Source organism: Pygocentrus nattereri, chromosome 30 (assembly GCF_015220715.1).
Source record: "Pygocentrus nattereri isolate fPygNat1 chromosome 30, fPygNat1.pri, whole genome shotgun sequence".
NCBI lineage: Eukaryota > Metazoa > Chordata > Actinopteri > Characiformes > Serrasalmidae > Pygocentrus > Pygocentrus nattereri.
Genome location: NC_051240.1, coordinates 3,820,395 through 3,835,468, shown reverse-complemented (window position 1 = coordinate 3,835,468; position 15,074 = coordinate 3,820,395). Strand labels below are relative to the sequence as shown.

Genomic DNA, 15,074 nt, shown 5'->3' with positions numbered 1-15,074 from the left:
TACAAGCTTGACATCATTAACGCTAAGAAACCGTTGTTGGAGCTACGTAGAACCAACACATTCTCCATCCATGCGAAGAACGATTCAGATTGTATAAAAGGTATAAACCTTTTTTTTTCCAAGAAATCCCGCATTTGTTTTCACCCAAACAAGTGTGTTTAGTCATGAAACAAAAAGACCAACAACATTGGGCTTTAAATAGGGGCTGATGTCATCCAGTAATGCAAACATTACTAGGACTATTTACAGGTGCATAAGCTTTGTGTTACATTAAGAATTATTCTTTTGTTTTACACTCACCACCCACTTAATTTAAAAACCCAAACTTTGTGCTTCCACTTATAGGCCACTTTATTAGAAACACTTACTTTTGCTTGCACTCCATGGCCACTTTATTAGAAACAGCTACCTTGTGCTTCCAATACCTGGCCACTTTATTAGAAACACCTACCCTGTGCATCCACTAACAGGCTAATTAATCAGAACACCTGCCTTGAATCTTCACTAACTGGCCACTTTATTAGAAACACCCACCTTGCATTTTCACTCCATGGCCACTTTATTAGAAACAGCTACCTTGTGCTTCCAGTACCTGGCCATTTTATTAGAAACACCCACCTTGCATTTTCACTACCTGGCCACTTTATTAGAGACACTCACCATACAGTCTGATCTCGCCGTTTTGTTCTCTGTGTGGTAAAGAATTGTTCCAAATGATCCGTTAGACGTTAAAGACATTGAATCTGGGACTGAATCAGACTTAAGGCAGAGCCTCAGACCTGAGGTGGTAAAAGTAGAGAAAGGTACAGAGCCCCACTGATGACATCCTGTGCGCGGCCACGACTTAGTAAGGCGTGGGAACGAGACGATTAAATCGTGGCCATGTTTTAGCAAGGCGTGGCCACGACTTAATTATCTCGTTCCCACGCCTTACTAAGTAGGCGCCGTGCAACATTTTCATTTATACAGGACGTCATCAGCGGGGCTCCGTAGAAACGTGTTTGCGTTCACGCGAATATTTGTAGTCATTTAGGAGCGAAAATCCCAAACCGGCCGGAAATACTTCGCGTTTCCATCTACGCATGCGGTGTGTCCCTCACAGCGCCCTGTACTGACGGCGCCGTGAAAGAGGAAGCTGCGGCGCGCTGCTGCTTTGTTTTGGTTTTTGTTGTTGTAATAAAACTTTTCTGTAAACAGGATAAACCTATTCAACCGGGAGAAATATGTCGCAGGATCTCTGGTAAGTGTTTCGTTTAGCCTCCGTCTGTTCCCGTTAGAAGTTCTGAGCTCGGGAATGAGCAGCAGGGCAAGCCGAGTAAAGACTGGTGAGAATAGAGAGAATTAAACTCGGATTAATGTCGAGGAGTGAGGAGGAAACTCGTCTACACGCCGCCACCGCTGGATTATATCGTCTCTTAGTCTGGTGTTTATCTTCATTCAGGCATCTGGATCTTCTCAGTCCATCAGCTCCTCCTGATGGACTTCATGCAACACCATGGTTCCTTCAGGGTTCTGTAGTCAGGCGTGTGGTCTGCAGTAGTTGTTAAGACTGCCCTGTCTGTAGACAGATCTGTTCAGCAGTCTTATTATTTGACTAGGAACCTATGTTGTATCCTTACTGGCAGTGGAGCTGCTGGGAAGATGTGGCTTCCCTTACATACACATGCCATCAAAACATTACGAAGCACGAGTTCTGTAATGAGGCATTTGCATGATTCAAGGGTTATTTGCATATAGGCACATTGTTCTATGTAGAACTCATGAATCTAAATAGAACCGCTGCCTTCTGGACAGAACCCTTGAAGAGGCATCTTTTTTTAATTAATTTTAATTAATTTAGCCCTGTTTAAGTTAAGTGATGCTTTTTAATCCCACCTCCGCATTTAACCCATCCGTGAAGAGAAACACCACATATACACTAGTGAATAGACACACACACCCAGAGCGGTGGGCAGCCCTATTCACGGGGAGCAATTGGGGGTTAGGTGTCTTGCTCAAGGGCACCTCAGTCATGGACTGTCAGCCCCGGGGATTGAACTGGCAACCTTCTGGTCACAGGGTCAGTTCCCTAACCTCCAGCCCACGACTGCCCACAATGTGTAGTGCTGACATGGCCATGATGTTTTAGCTCATTATTAATTTTCACATTAATAACTGATTAATAATGGGAATTTTCAAAAACATTCTGTAGAGTGTATATATATATATATATATATATATATATATATATATATATATATATATATATATATATATACATACATACACACACACACACACACACACACACACACACATTCTCCATCAATCTGAAGAAACATTTCTGAGAAACATGTAAGCATGTCTTTGGGTGTTCAGGGTTCTATGTAGGTGTAACGTGGAGCGATGAGGAGGCGGATGCATGTGCGGATAAAAGCAAGATTTATTCCGGGCAAATCCATCATCAGGGTCAAGACAGTCCAGGTTCAGGGGGCAAACACGGGCCTTATATAGCACAAGGGAATACAAGGGATCACAAGACATGGGTGGAAACAATCAGGGGCGGAGTAAGAAAACAAGGGGGCAGGACAGTGAAGTATCAAAACAAAGAAGCATGTGGACGAACGGGAAGAAAACACAAGGCACATTGGGGAGTGGGAGGAGCCAATCGTGACAGTAGGACCGTTGTCATTACTAAAGAGCTCCATCTTTTTAGGAGTGTATTTAAGTGCTGTGTAAGTGAAAGCTTTCAGTCAGTCACCTGATCTCAGTCTGAACACGTCAATCCTGTGGTTCTAACTAATTGTGACTAATTGGTTAATATTCTTCACTTTTTGGCCACAGAACATTTACAACATTCACAGCATTTAGTTTACAATGTTTTTTATTGTCCTCCGAAAGCTGCTGACCGAATCCAGAAGTTGTCATCATCATGTTATCCTCTCTCTTCATTGTTTATGGACAGCACCATGCAAACAAGCAGATAGAGAATTACACTGAGATAAGTTCAGATTAATGATGAAGGGAAACAGACCTTAATATAACACAGATGTTGGAATATACCGTCATCTAGTCTGCTGTTTATCTTTATTTAGTCATCTGGATCCTCTAAAGGCCAGTAAATCACTAAATGAGTAAATCAGTTCCTCCTGACGGAGTTGAAGGTGTTTAGGTCTGTCAGCTGATCTCAGCCTCATGACTTCAGTCCTGTGGTATTAACTGAGACTCTCAGCTAAACTCTCAGTTTGGTTAAATGTATAGAACATATGTAACTAAATGCATGAAAAACAGGCAAACTTTCCCATAAATAAATGCTGTAAATGCTGTGAATGGTCTTTATGGTGATCGGAAGCTGCTCTCTGCATCTACAGCTTCATGTGTGAAGCAAAGTCTGTAGTCATGTGTCCTCTCTCTTTATTCTGTGTGGTCAGGGTAGTTTGGTCAGTCTGGCTGAGTGTCAGCGGTTGTGCTAATAGTAAGCACATGCATCGTAGCTTGACTGATTGGAATATTCTGTGACTGACACCGATTTTAAGGCGATAGAGTTCAGATAATTGTTAATTTCAGCGGAAATCTTGCACTTTAGATTAATATTCTGCTTTTTCATTTTATTGTTATATTATAGCCGGCTTTATTAAACAGCGCTAGGCCTGTCACTGTTATTACAAAATCGCCTAATTAAAATTATTTGATATAATCATAGTTATCGTTTTCCACATTAGATTTTACAATAATATCAAGCCACAGCAAATAAAATGTGAATTGAGTGTGTTGAGTTGAGGTAAATAAAAGAAGGCAGTTAATGCATTTATTGAGGCACGTAATGAAAACGCGCCACTCTAACAATATGGTAGCAGAATGAGGTTTATGCTTATGTTTTCACTCTCAATGAATAATAGAATTTGTACCTGAATACATATGATTCTGTGTCGGCTACATGGTTCACATAGCCGGGAAACAAGATGGCTTATAAGCTTATTTGGCCTCGTTATAGATACATGAAATAAACAAGAAAAATCCCTGTTACTCATGTGACAATTAATCTTCAGCTAAAATTAATGATCATGGTGACCATTACGGTGCTTACTAATGGGATGCTCAATCCTTTGGAATCATTGTATAGTTCTTTACGAGGTGGTTGGATAGTGTAGTGGTTAACACCTCTGCCTTCTACGCTGTAGACTGGGGTTCAGTCTCCTGCCTGGTTAAACACCCTACACTACACCAATAAGAGTCCTTGGGCAAGACTCCTAACACCACCTTTGCCCACCTGTGTAAAATGATCAAACTGTAAGTCGCTCTGGATAAGAGTGTCAGCCAAATGCCGTAAATGTAAATGTTTACTTTGTTCTGTTGATTGATGTCGAATGTGTTATATATGGTTCTATATGGAACATTTTAAAAATGGTTCTATGTAGCACAACAAAGCGGTTACAAGCCTGAAATGGTATTTAGAACCATTTTCTAAAACACCACATCAATTTGAAGAACCACTTCACCATGCAGAGAACCATTTAAGCATGAAATGGTCCTATAAAGGACTTATGCCTTTACTAAACCTTGATGAAGCATCTTTTTTAACAGTGCAGTCATGTTGGAATGATATAGGTTTCGGCAAGTAACTACTTAAAATGTCATTTTTTGTGGCTGATATTTCAAAAACAAAGTTTGGTGATGTATTTATTGAACTCAGGAGTGGAGGAGCGTTTAGGTGTTTAGGTGACTGCACTGAAATATCTGCAGTTTATTCATTTCACTGCATTTATAACCCTGCAGAAATAAGTGCTATCTTTCTCTGTAGTGATAAAGCCAGTAGATTTAGTGCCAGTTACTGCATTTAATTAATGTAGTTTTCATATTGGTGCGTACCTGTCTGACTGATATGACTTCCAGGTCTTATATGTGAGATTTATTCCCTGTTTCTGCTGGTTTTATTCATGTTAGTGGTGCATACAATATAGGATAAGGCAGCAGTATTGTAATATTGTAAGTTATTGGGGGGATTTTGTACATAGCAGTCTGTTAAAGCTTAAGATGAGCCAACATTATCAGTCAGTCAATATATCGGACGGGCCCTAATGTGCATATACTGACATGATATATTAATGCAGTAACATTAAATTGCGGTTTATAATAGATTTTATGAGAATATTAAGCTGCATGCTGGTAAATTGTTTTTTTTTTCTGTTTTTTTTTTCCTATTTCTATTTTTACAGTAAATCTAAATAACAAAAACCAAAACTGCTTTATAAAGGCAGCTTTTTGCATTTTTTTTTTACATTTCATCACACTGTTATTTATATCATTAGGTTACAAAATTATGATGCTACTTGCCGACTGGCGCAAGAGATCGCAGAAAACATCCACGAGAGGAACAGACTGCAGAGAACCGGCAGCAACCCTGCCAAGGTGAGGAAAAATGGAGTAGATTACTCATTAATGTATGTAATCATATTTAATAAAGTGCTCCCACACTCATTTTTTCATTTTAAATGAAAATTCTTAGGCTGTTTTTAAGTGTAAACACTCAGAAAAAAGCTTGGTGAATTGCATTTAATGTATGTTTCACTGATGTAAAGTAGTTGCTTAATTTGTGTGTTCAGTGTATTTGTAGAAATACAGTAGGAATTGAATGGAAGTGAAATGCGAGATTTATAGAGTCACCGACTCATTTTGTGAAGAGTCACAATCCAATCAGATTGAGTCATTTTGAGATCCCTGTTAATATTCTTCATAAAAACAGTCTAATGTGTTCAAATGGTTTCTAATCTGTGTTCCAGCTGAACATGACTCTGAGAGCGTCACTGCAGAAACTGAAGCAGAACATTGCACAGCTGAGAGAGACGCTGGTTCGAGCCTCATCCCAGCGCCGCATGTATCCTTTCACCACAGGCACTTACATACATCACCTCTTTTGGTACCTTTCAGTGGTTAATTCTTTAGTGGCACTCGACGTAATGTGAATGCTCTGTGACCGACTCATTTCAATGTGATAAAATTCAAATAACTGTAAACATCAGCAGATATATTTTTGGATTTTAGATTTATATTCTGCTTTTTTTCATTTTATTCTATATATTATAGAGACTTATACAGCACTCAGATCTGTCACAGTTATTACATAACCATCTAATCACAATTTGAGGTTACTGCAGTTAATAATAGAATAATAATAGAATAATAGAAGCTGCAACAAGCAAAAAGTGACCTGAGTGTGTTGAGTCGAGATAAAGAAGTGTAAATAAAAGAAAACGGTAAATGTAATTTAGTGCATTTATAAAGAACAATTATTGTAAATGCGATGATTCTGTGAAAGTGAAGAACCTTCTTCAAGGATAAAGAATCCCCACACAACACAATATGCCCCTTAAATATAGCAATTAAAGATGAATCGTGGAGTAAAACGTGTATTGGAACCTTTGTGTGTAGTAAGGAAAGTATTGTATAAAGTCTAAAGGATGACAGTTTTAGTTCACGCACATTAAATTATATTTATGTTCAGAATCATTTGTAGAGCTGCTGTTTGAATCCTGAAAAAAATCCTGGACACCCTGAAAAGCCTGACATAAACAATAAGAAATGCTGACATATGGAAATGCTCTGATTCCGAGATGTTTTGTGTCCAGGAATAGAATTCATTTTTTCCCCGGACAGACAACCATAATCCAGGTTGGTCCAGGAAAGTCCCGTTATTGGTGTTATTTATCCTGCGCTTTGCTGAAAGTATGGCAGCGGTGATTGGAAAAGTAGAACAGACGATGAATCACTTTACTGGCTAATTGTATCTCTGTAATGGATACATTTTGTCTTTGTGTATCCTGACCTTGTTCCTCACACTCCTCCCTAAACCTCTGTACACCCATCCCCAGATTCATGTTAAATTTCACTTACATTAATAATGCAGCTGCAGTAATAATGCAGAGAGAGACAACAGTACAGCTCTACACAGAACACTGATACACGGTACTTCCTGTTACTCACCTGCAGAGGGCAGTGTGGTGTAATCAACTGGAAATCTACATCAGCAGAGGCACAGGCAGCATACTTACCTGTTCATTTGTGTCTGATTGTTGGGGCACATTGACCCCAACCTACTAATATAAACTAATGAGTAATATAAAATAAACTAATATAAACAGGTCTGTGTTATAAACTAATATAAACCAGTCCATGTTATAAACTAATATAAACCAGTATATAATATAAACTAATATAAACCAGTCCATCTTATAAACTAATATAAACCAGTATATAATATAAACTAATATAAACCAGTCCATCTTATAAACTAATATAAACCAGTATATAATATAAACTAAAATAAACCAGTCCATGTTATAAACTAATATAAACCAGTGTGTATTATAAACTAAAATAAACCAGTCCATGTTATAAACTAATATAAACCAGTATATAATATAAACTAAAATAAACCAGTCCATGTTATAAACTAATATAAACCAGTATATAATATAAACTAAAATAAACCAGTCCACGTTATAAACTAATATAAACCAGTATATAATATAAACTAATATAAACCAGTCCATCTTATAAACTAATATAAACCAGTATATAATATAAACTAATATAAACCAGTCCATCTTATAAACTAATATAAACCAGTATATAATATAAACTAAAATAAACCAGTCCATGTTATAAACTAATATAAACCAGTGTGTATTATAAACTAAAATAAACCAGTCCATGTTATAAACTAATATAAACCAGTATATAATATAAACTAAAATAAACCAGTCCATGTTATAAACTAATATAAACCAGTATATAATCTAAACTAAAATAAACCAGTCCATGTTATAAACTAATATAAACCAGTACATAATATAAACTAAAATAAACCAGTCCATGTTATAAACTAATATAAACCAGTATATAATCTAAACTAAAATAAACCAGTCCATGTTATAAACTAATATAAACCAGTATATAATCTAAACTAAAATAAACCAGTCCATGTTATAAACTAATATAAACCACTTTGTATTATAAACTAAAATAAACCAGTCCATGTTATAAACTAATATAAACCAGTATATAATATAAACTAAAATAAACCAGTCCATGTTATAAACTAATATAAACCAGCACATAATATAAACTAAAATAAACCAGTCCATGTTATAAACTAATATAAACCAGTACATAATATAAACTAAAATAAACCAGTCCATGTTATAAACTAATATAAACCAGTACATAATATAAACTAAAATAAACCAGTCCATGTTATAAACTAATATAAACCAGTATATAATATAAACTAAAATAAACCAGTCCATGTTATAAACTAATATAAACCAGTGTGTATTATAAACTAAAATAAACCAGTCCATGTTATAAACTAATATAAACCAGTATATAATATAAACTAAAATAAACCAGTCCATGTTATAAACTAATATAAACCAGTATATAATCTAAACTAAAATAAACCAGTCCATGTTATAAACTAATATAAACCAGTACATAATATAAACTAAAATAAACCAGTTCATGTTATAAACTAATATAAACCAGTATATAATCTAAACTAAAATAAACCAGTCCATGTTATAAACTAATATAAACCAGTACATAATATAAACTAAAATAAACCAGTCCATGTTATAAACTAATATAAACCAGTATATAATCTAAAATAAAATAAACCAGTCCATGTTATAAACTAATATAAACCAGTATATAATCTAAACTAAAATAAACCAGTCCATGTTATAAACTAATATAAACCACTTTGTATTATAAACTAAAATAAACCAGTCCATGTTATAAACTAATATAAACCAGTATATAATATAAACTAAAATAAACCAGTCCATGTTATAAACTAATATAAACCAGCACATAATATAAACTAAAATAAACCAGTCCATGTTATAAACTAATATAAACCAGTACATAATATAAACTAAAATAAACCAGTCCATGTTATAAACTAATATAAACCAGTACATAATATAAACTAAAATAAACCAGTCCATGTTATAAACTAATATAAACCAGTATATAATATAAACTAAAATAAACCAGTCCATGTTATAAACTAATATAAACCAGTGTGTATTATAAACTAAAATAAACCAGTCCATGTTATAAACTAATATAAACCAGTATATAATATAAACTAAAATAAACCAGTCCATGTTATAAACTAATATAAACCAGTATATAATCTAAACTAAAATAAACCAGTCCATGTTATAAACTAATATAAACCAGTACATAATATAAACTAAAATAAACCAGTCCATGTTATAAACTAATATAAACCAGTATATAATATAAACTAAAATAAACCAGTCCATGTTATAAACTAATATAAACCAGTATATAATATAAACTAAAATAAACCAGTCCATGTTATAAACTAATATAAACCAGTACATAATATAAACTAAAATAAACCAGTCCATGTTATAAACTAATATAAACCAGTATATAATATAAACTAAAATAAACCAGTCCATGTTATAAACTAATATAAACCAGTATATAATATAAACTAAAATAAACCAGTCCATGTTATAAACTAATATAAACCAGTATATAATATAAACTAAAATAAACCAGTCCATCTTATAAACTAATATAAACCAGTGTGTATTATAAACTAAAATAAACCAGTCCATCTTATAAACTAATATAAACCAGTATATAATATAAACTAAAATAAACCAGTCCATGTTATAAACTAATATAAACCAGTGTGTGTTATAAACTAAAATAAACCAGTCCATGTTATAAACTAATATAAACCAGTATATAATATAAACTAAAATAAACCAGTCCATGTTATAAACTAATATAAACCAGTATATAATCTAAACTAAAATAAACCAGTCCATGTTATAAACTAATATAAACCAGTACATAATATAAACTAAAATAAACCAGTTCATGTTATAAACTAATATAAACCAGTATATAATATAAACTAAAATAAACCAGTCCATGTTATAAACTAATATAAACCAGTATATAATCTAAACTAAAATAAACCAGTCCATGTTATAAACTAATATAAACCACTGTGTATTATAAACTAAAATAAACCAGTCCATGTTATAAACTAATATAAACCAGTACATAATATAAACTAAAATAAACCAGTCCATGTTATAAACTAATATAAACCAGTATATAATATAAACTAAAATAAACCAGTCCATGTTATAAACTAATATAAACCAGTACATAATATAAACTAAAATAAACCAGTCCATGTTATAAACTAATATAAACCAGTATATAATATAAACTAAAATAAACCAGTCCATGTTATAAACTAATATAAACCAGTACATAATATAAACTAAAATAAACCAGTCCATGTTATAAACTAATATAAATCAGTATATAATATAACCTAAAATAAACCAGTCCATGTTATAAACTAATATAAACCAGTATATAATATAAACTAAAATAAACCAGTCCATGTTATAAACTAATATAAACCAGTATATAATATAAACTAAAATAAACCAGTCCATGTTATAAACTAATATAAACCAGTATATAATATAAACTAAAATAAACCAGTCCATCTTATAAACTAATATAAACCAGTGTGTATTATAAACTAAAATAAACCAGTCCATCTTATAAACTAATATAAACCAGTATATAATATAAACTAAAATAAACCAGTCCATGTTATAAACTAATATAAATCAGTGTGTGTTATAAACTAAAATAAACCAGTCCATGTTATAAACTAATATAAACCAGTATATAATATAAACTAAAATAAACCAGTCCATGTTATAAACTAATATAAACCAGTACATAATATAAACTAAAATAAACCAGTCCATGTTATAAACTAATATAAACCAGTATATAATATAAACTAAAATAAACCAGTCCATGTTATAAACTAATATAAACCAGTACATAATATAAACTAAAATAAACCAGTCCATGTTATAAACTACTATAAACCAGTATATAATATAAACTAAAATAAACCAGTCCATGTTATAAACTAATATAAACCAGTATATAATCTAAACTAAAATAAACCAGTCCATGTTATAAACTAATATAAACCAGTATATAATCTAAACTAAAATAAACCAGTCCATGTTATAAACTAATATAAACCAGTGTGTATTATAAACTAAAATAAACCAGTCCATGTTATAAACTAATATAAACTAAAATAAACCAGTCCATGTTATAAACTAATATAAACCAGTGTGTATTATAAACTAAAATAAACCAGTCCATGTTATAAACTAATATAAACCAGTATATAATATAAACTAAAATAAACCAGTCCATGTTATAAACTAAAATAAACCAGTCCATGTTATAAACTACTATAAACCAGTATATAATATAAACTAAAATAAACCAGTCCATGTTATAAACTAATATAAACCAGTATATAATCTAAACTAAAATAAACCAGTCCATGTTATAAACTAATATAAACCAGTATATAATCTAAACTAAAATAAACCAGTCCATGTTATAAACTAATATAAACCAGTGTGTATTATAAACTAAAATAAACCAGTCCATGTTATAAACTAATATAAACTAAAATAAACCAGTCCATGTTATAAACTAATATAAACCAGTGTGTATTATAAACTAAAATAAACCAGTCCATGTTATAAACTAATATAAACCAGTATATAATATAAACTAAAATAAACCAGTCCATGTTATAAACTAATATAAACTAAAATAAACCAGTCCATGTTATAAACTAATATAAACCAGTGTGTATTATAAACTAAAATAAACCAGTCCATGTTATAAACTAATTTAAACTGGTCTGTGTTATAAACTAATATAAACCAGTGTGTTTCATAAACTAATATAAATCATTATGTGTTTTAAAAAAATATAAACCAGTGCATATTATAGACTAATATAAACTAATGTAAACCAGTCCGTGTTATAAACTAATATAAACCAGTCCGTGTTATAAACTAATATAAACCAGTAAGTAATATAAACAAATATAAACCAATACATAATATAATATAAACCAGCTAACTAATATTAAAAGTAACTTATATAAACTAATATAAAACTAATGTACAAGAGTTAATTAATGTGAATCATAATTGTTTTTAAAGTAATAAAGTAATATAAACTAGTAACTGAAATATTCTAAAATTAACTATTAACTAGTAAATCCCAGTAACTAATATAAAGTAATGTAAAACTACAATATTCTAGCAATGAATATAGTCAAATATAAGTAAAACATCTAATATAAACTACTACTACTATTATTATTATTATTATTATTATTATTATTATTATTATTGCACTCTTTAAAAAGATGATTATTCAAGGGTTCTTTAGAGAAACAGTCTTTTAAAGACTGTGGTTTAATATAGAACCATAAACAGTCAAAGAACCGTTTGCATGATTAAGGGTTCTTTGTATGGTGAAATGGTTCTGCTCTATATAGCAAAGATTCTGCTATTGTTATGGTGTCAAGCTTGTAACAATACAAGTACCTTTTTTGGTGCTATATAGAACAATTTTTATATTTTATTATAGTTTATATAATAAAATTATTTATAAAATAAAATTATTATATAAATTTATATAATTATAGTTTATATGACAGAATATAATATAAGCTAGAATAATCAACTTACTAACAACTATAATTAATATAAACTTATTATGAACTATTATTAACCAGTTACTAATAGTCAAGTGTTTCAACTACCTAATATAAACTAATAACTAATATTAACCAGATAAGTAAACTAATAACAACAGCTAATATAAGCTGAATTAATATATAAACAATAAGCCAGTAGCTAATAGGCTTTTCTTAATGTTAAGTGATACTTCATTAATCCCACAAACGGGGAAATTCCACCTCTGCATTTAACCCATCCGTGAAGTGAAACACCACATACACACTAGGGGGCAGTGAGCACACTTGCCCAGAGCGGTGGGCAGCCCTATTCATGGTGCCCGGGGAGCAATTGGGGGTTAGGTATCTTGCTCAAGGACACCTCAGTCATGGACTGTCGGCACAGGGGATTGAACCGGCGACCTTCTGGTCACAGGGTCGGTTCCCTAACCTCCAGCCTACGACTGCCCCAAATAATGGTGGCATATAAAGATTTTCTTTTTTTAAGGGGTGTCTGTGTGTAAATATATGTATGACTATGTTCTGATATCACTTGCTGTATTAATGTGTATATCTCCTTAATGAATGAGCTCAGTATGCAGTCAGAAGCCGACAGAAGGCAGAACCTGGTTGACGACCTGGTGACGAGAGAAAAGCAACTGTGTGCCTCGTTCAGCCGGGACGGCACTGACCCGGAGCCTTCACGGTAAAAATACATCCCTCCGTCCGTCTGTCATCAATAACTGATCTGGGGTCAGAATCTCCTCACTGCGTCCCAGTTTGAATCATTTAAAAATAAATGGATAAACAGTCTTTCACGTGAGGTTTATGTGTAGAGGAATGCAAAACGGTACAAAAAACAATGTAAAGGGCGGCCGCTGTGCTGAAATATTGAAAATAAAAATCACAGACAATTTCTTATTTTTTTGGACACCAGTGATGCATCATAACATTTTGGACAACAAGCAGAACAGAAGAGACACATAAAAAGGCAGAAAAACCTGTGAATGTAGTGCTTTTTAAATGAATGCTCATTATGTAAGAAGGAACAGGAGGGAAAAAATCTATGATATCATAATGGGCTTCTACTTCTTGCTATTATGCAGTTTATTCAGTTGCTGCCCAGCTTATTTTTCACATGACCGCTGCGTTTTGCGATAGTGGCCGAAAGTTGGGGAACGTAAAGAAAGTGCACTTTTATTTTTAAGTAATAATTTTGTCCTATTAAATGTCTCTGAGGCATTTTGGAACAACATGTAGTTCATGCCTGTCAGTACAACTGAGTGAAGATGAAGTTACAGCAAGAACAGTAGCGTTACAAGCATTAGTGCCCAGCTTCATGAGAACGTAGCTTCATAATGAGTCCTTGAAAATGCCCAGTAGTTGGTGCTGAAATCTGAGCCCTTCAAATGGAACCAGATAAAGAACTGTCGGTTGAACATCACAAACTTTTAAAACTGGTTTACACATTATTTTCTATATTTATTCTGCTCTCACAGTCTGAGCAGTCTGAGCAGGTAGCAGAGAGCTAACCAGCTAACAGGCTAACGCTACAATAATAAAAGACAGGCTTCAGTTTCAAGCCTTTAAATAAAGTGTTCCTTAAAAACTGGTACACACAAAGTAAAGAATGGGGCTTACATGCCTGTCACGAGTTAAAAATGTCTGTATGTAAACAAGAGTTGACTTAAAAAATCATATAGTGCTGAGCTAACCCCGCTAGCTTGATGCTAGCATAGCAGCTACCATGGTGAACGTATCAGCATTATCACACAGCTGGTTTAAAAACAGATGTCTACATTAGACATTGCTTTGAAAAGGCTCTGCTTTGTAGTTCTCTGTATCTGACTGTCTAAACACAATAACGCAGTTTAAATGAAATGATTAGCTTGAATAATAAGTATATAAATATGATCCTCTGACTAAAGTGTTTCTCTCACACAGGTTCAGGTTTCTGTTCATAGATCGATGGAACTACAAACGTCAGCACACATTTATTAAAGCAACCCAGCAATAAAACTGTTGATATTTTCATTAATTCCCATATTTCTATCATGTTGGGATGTTATAAGCATTGAACGTATGTCTCTTTATGCTTTGCCGGGTGTTCTGACCATAAGTCACTCAAAGCAGGAATAAGATGGATACAGTGGTTGTTGTTTACAGGCTCTCTAACTGATCTAAATGTGGACTATGTGACAATATTTTATTGCTACCTTAATCAGTTATTTCACAATACTTTTTTCCAACTTATCATATATATGGATACGATTTGGTGCTTACAGAAAGTGAACGTAATGTTTTGTTGAATTTAATGTGGTGCAGTTTGTAAAACACTGAATAAAAATCATTATGGACATTATAGCATTTTTATATCTGGCACGGTAGGTTCTATTTTGTCTTCTCCAGCTAAATCTCAGGAAACAAATATCATGATGTAAAATGTCTTAAA

At 32.6% G+C, this 15,074-nt stretch overlaps 1 protein-coding gene across 1 annotated transcript in view; it reads left to right on the top strand.

The window, feature by feature from the left end:
- The first annotated feature begins 1,089 nt into the window (after nucleotides 1-1,089).
- The window catches only part of stx8 (syntaxin 8), a 68,550-nt gene continuing 54,565 nt past the window's right edge, over nucleotides 1,090-15,074 (top strand). The window contains exons 1-4 of the mRNA XM_017721633.2: nucleotides 1,090-1,240; nucleotides 5,289-5,388; nucleotides 5,760-5,854; nucleotides 13,218-13,328. Coding sequence (XP_017577122.1) covers nucleotides 1,224-1,240; nucleotides 5,289-5,388; nucleotides 5,760-5,854; nucleotides 13,218-13,328 — 323 coding nt within the window. The 5' untranslated portion in view covers nucleotides 1,090-1,223. The remainder of the gene's footprint in view (nucleotides 1,241-5,288; nucleotides 5,389-5,759; nucleotides 5,855-13,217; nucleotides 13,329-15,074) is intronic.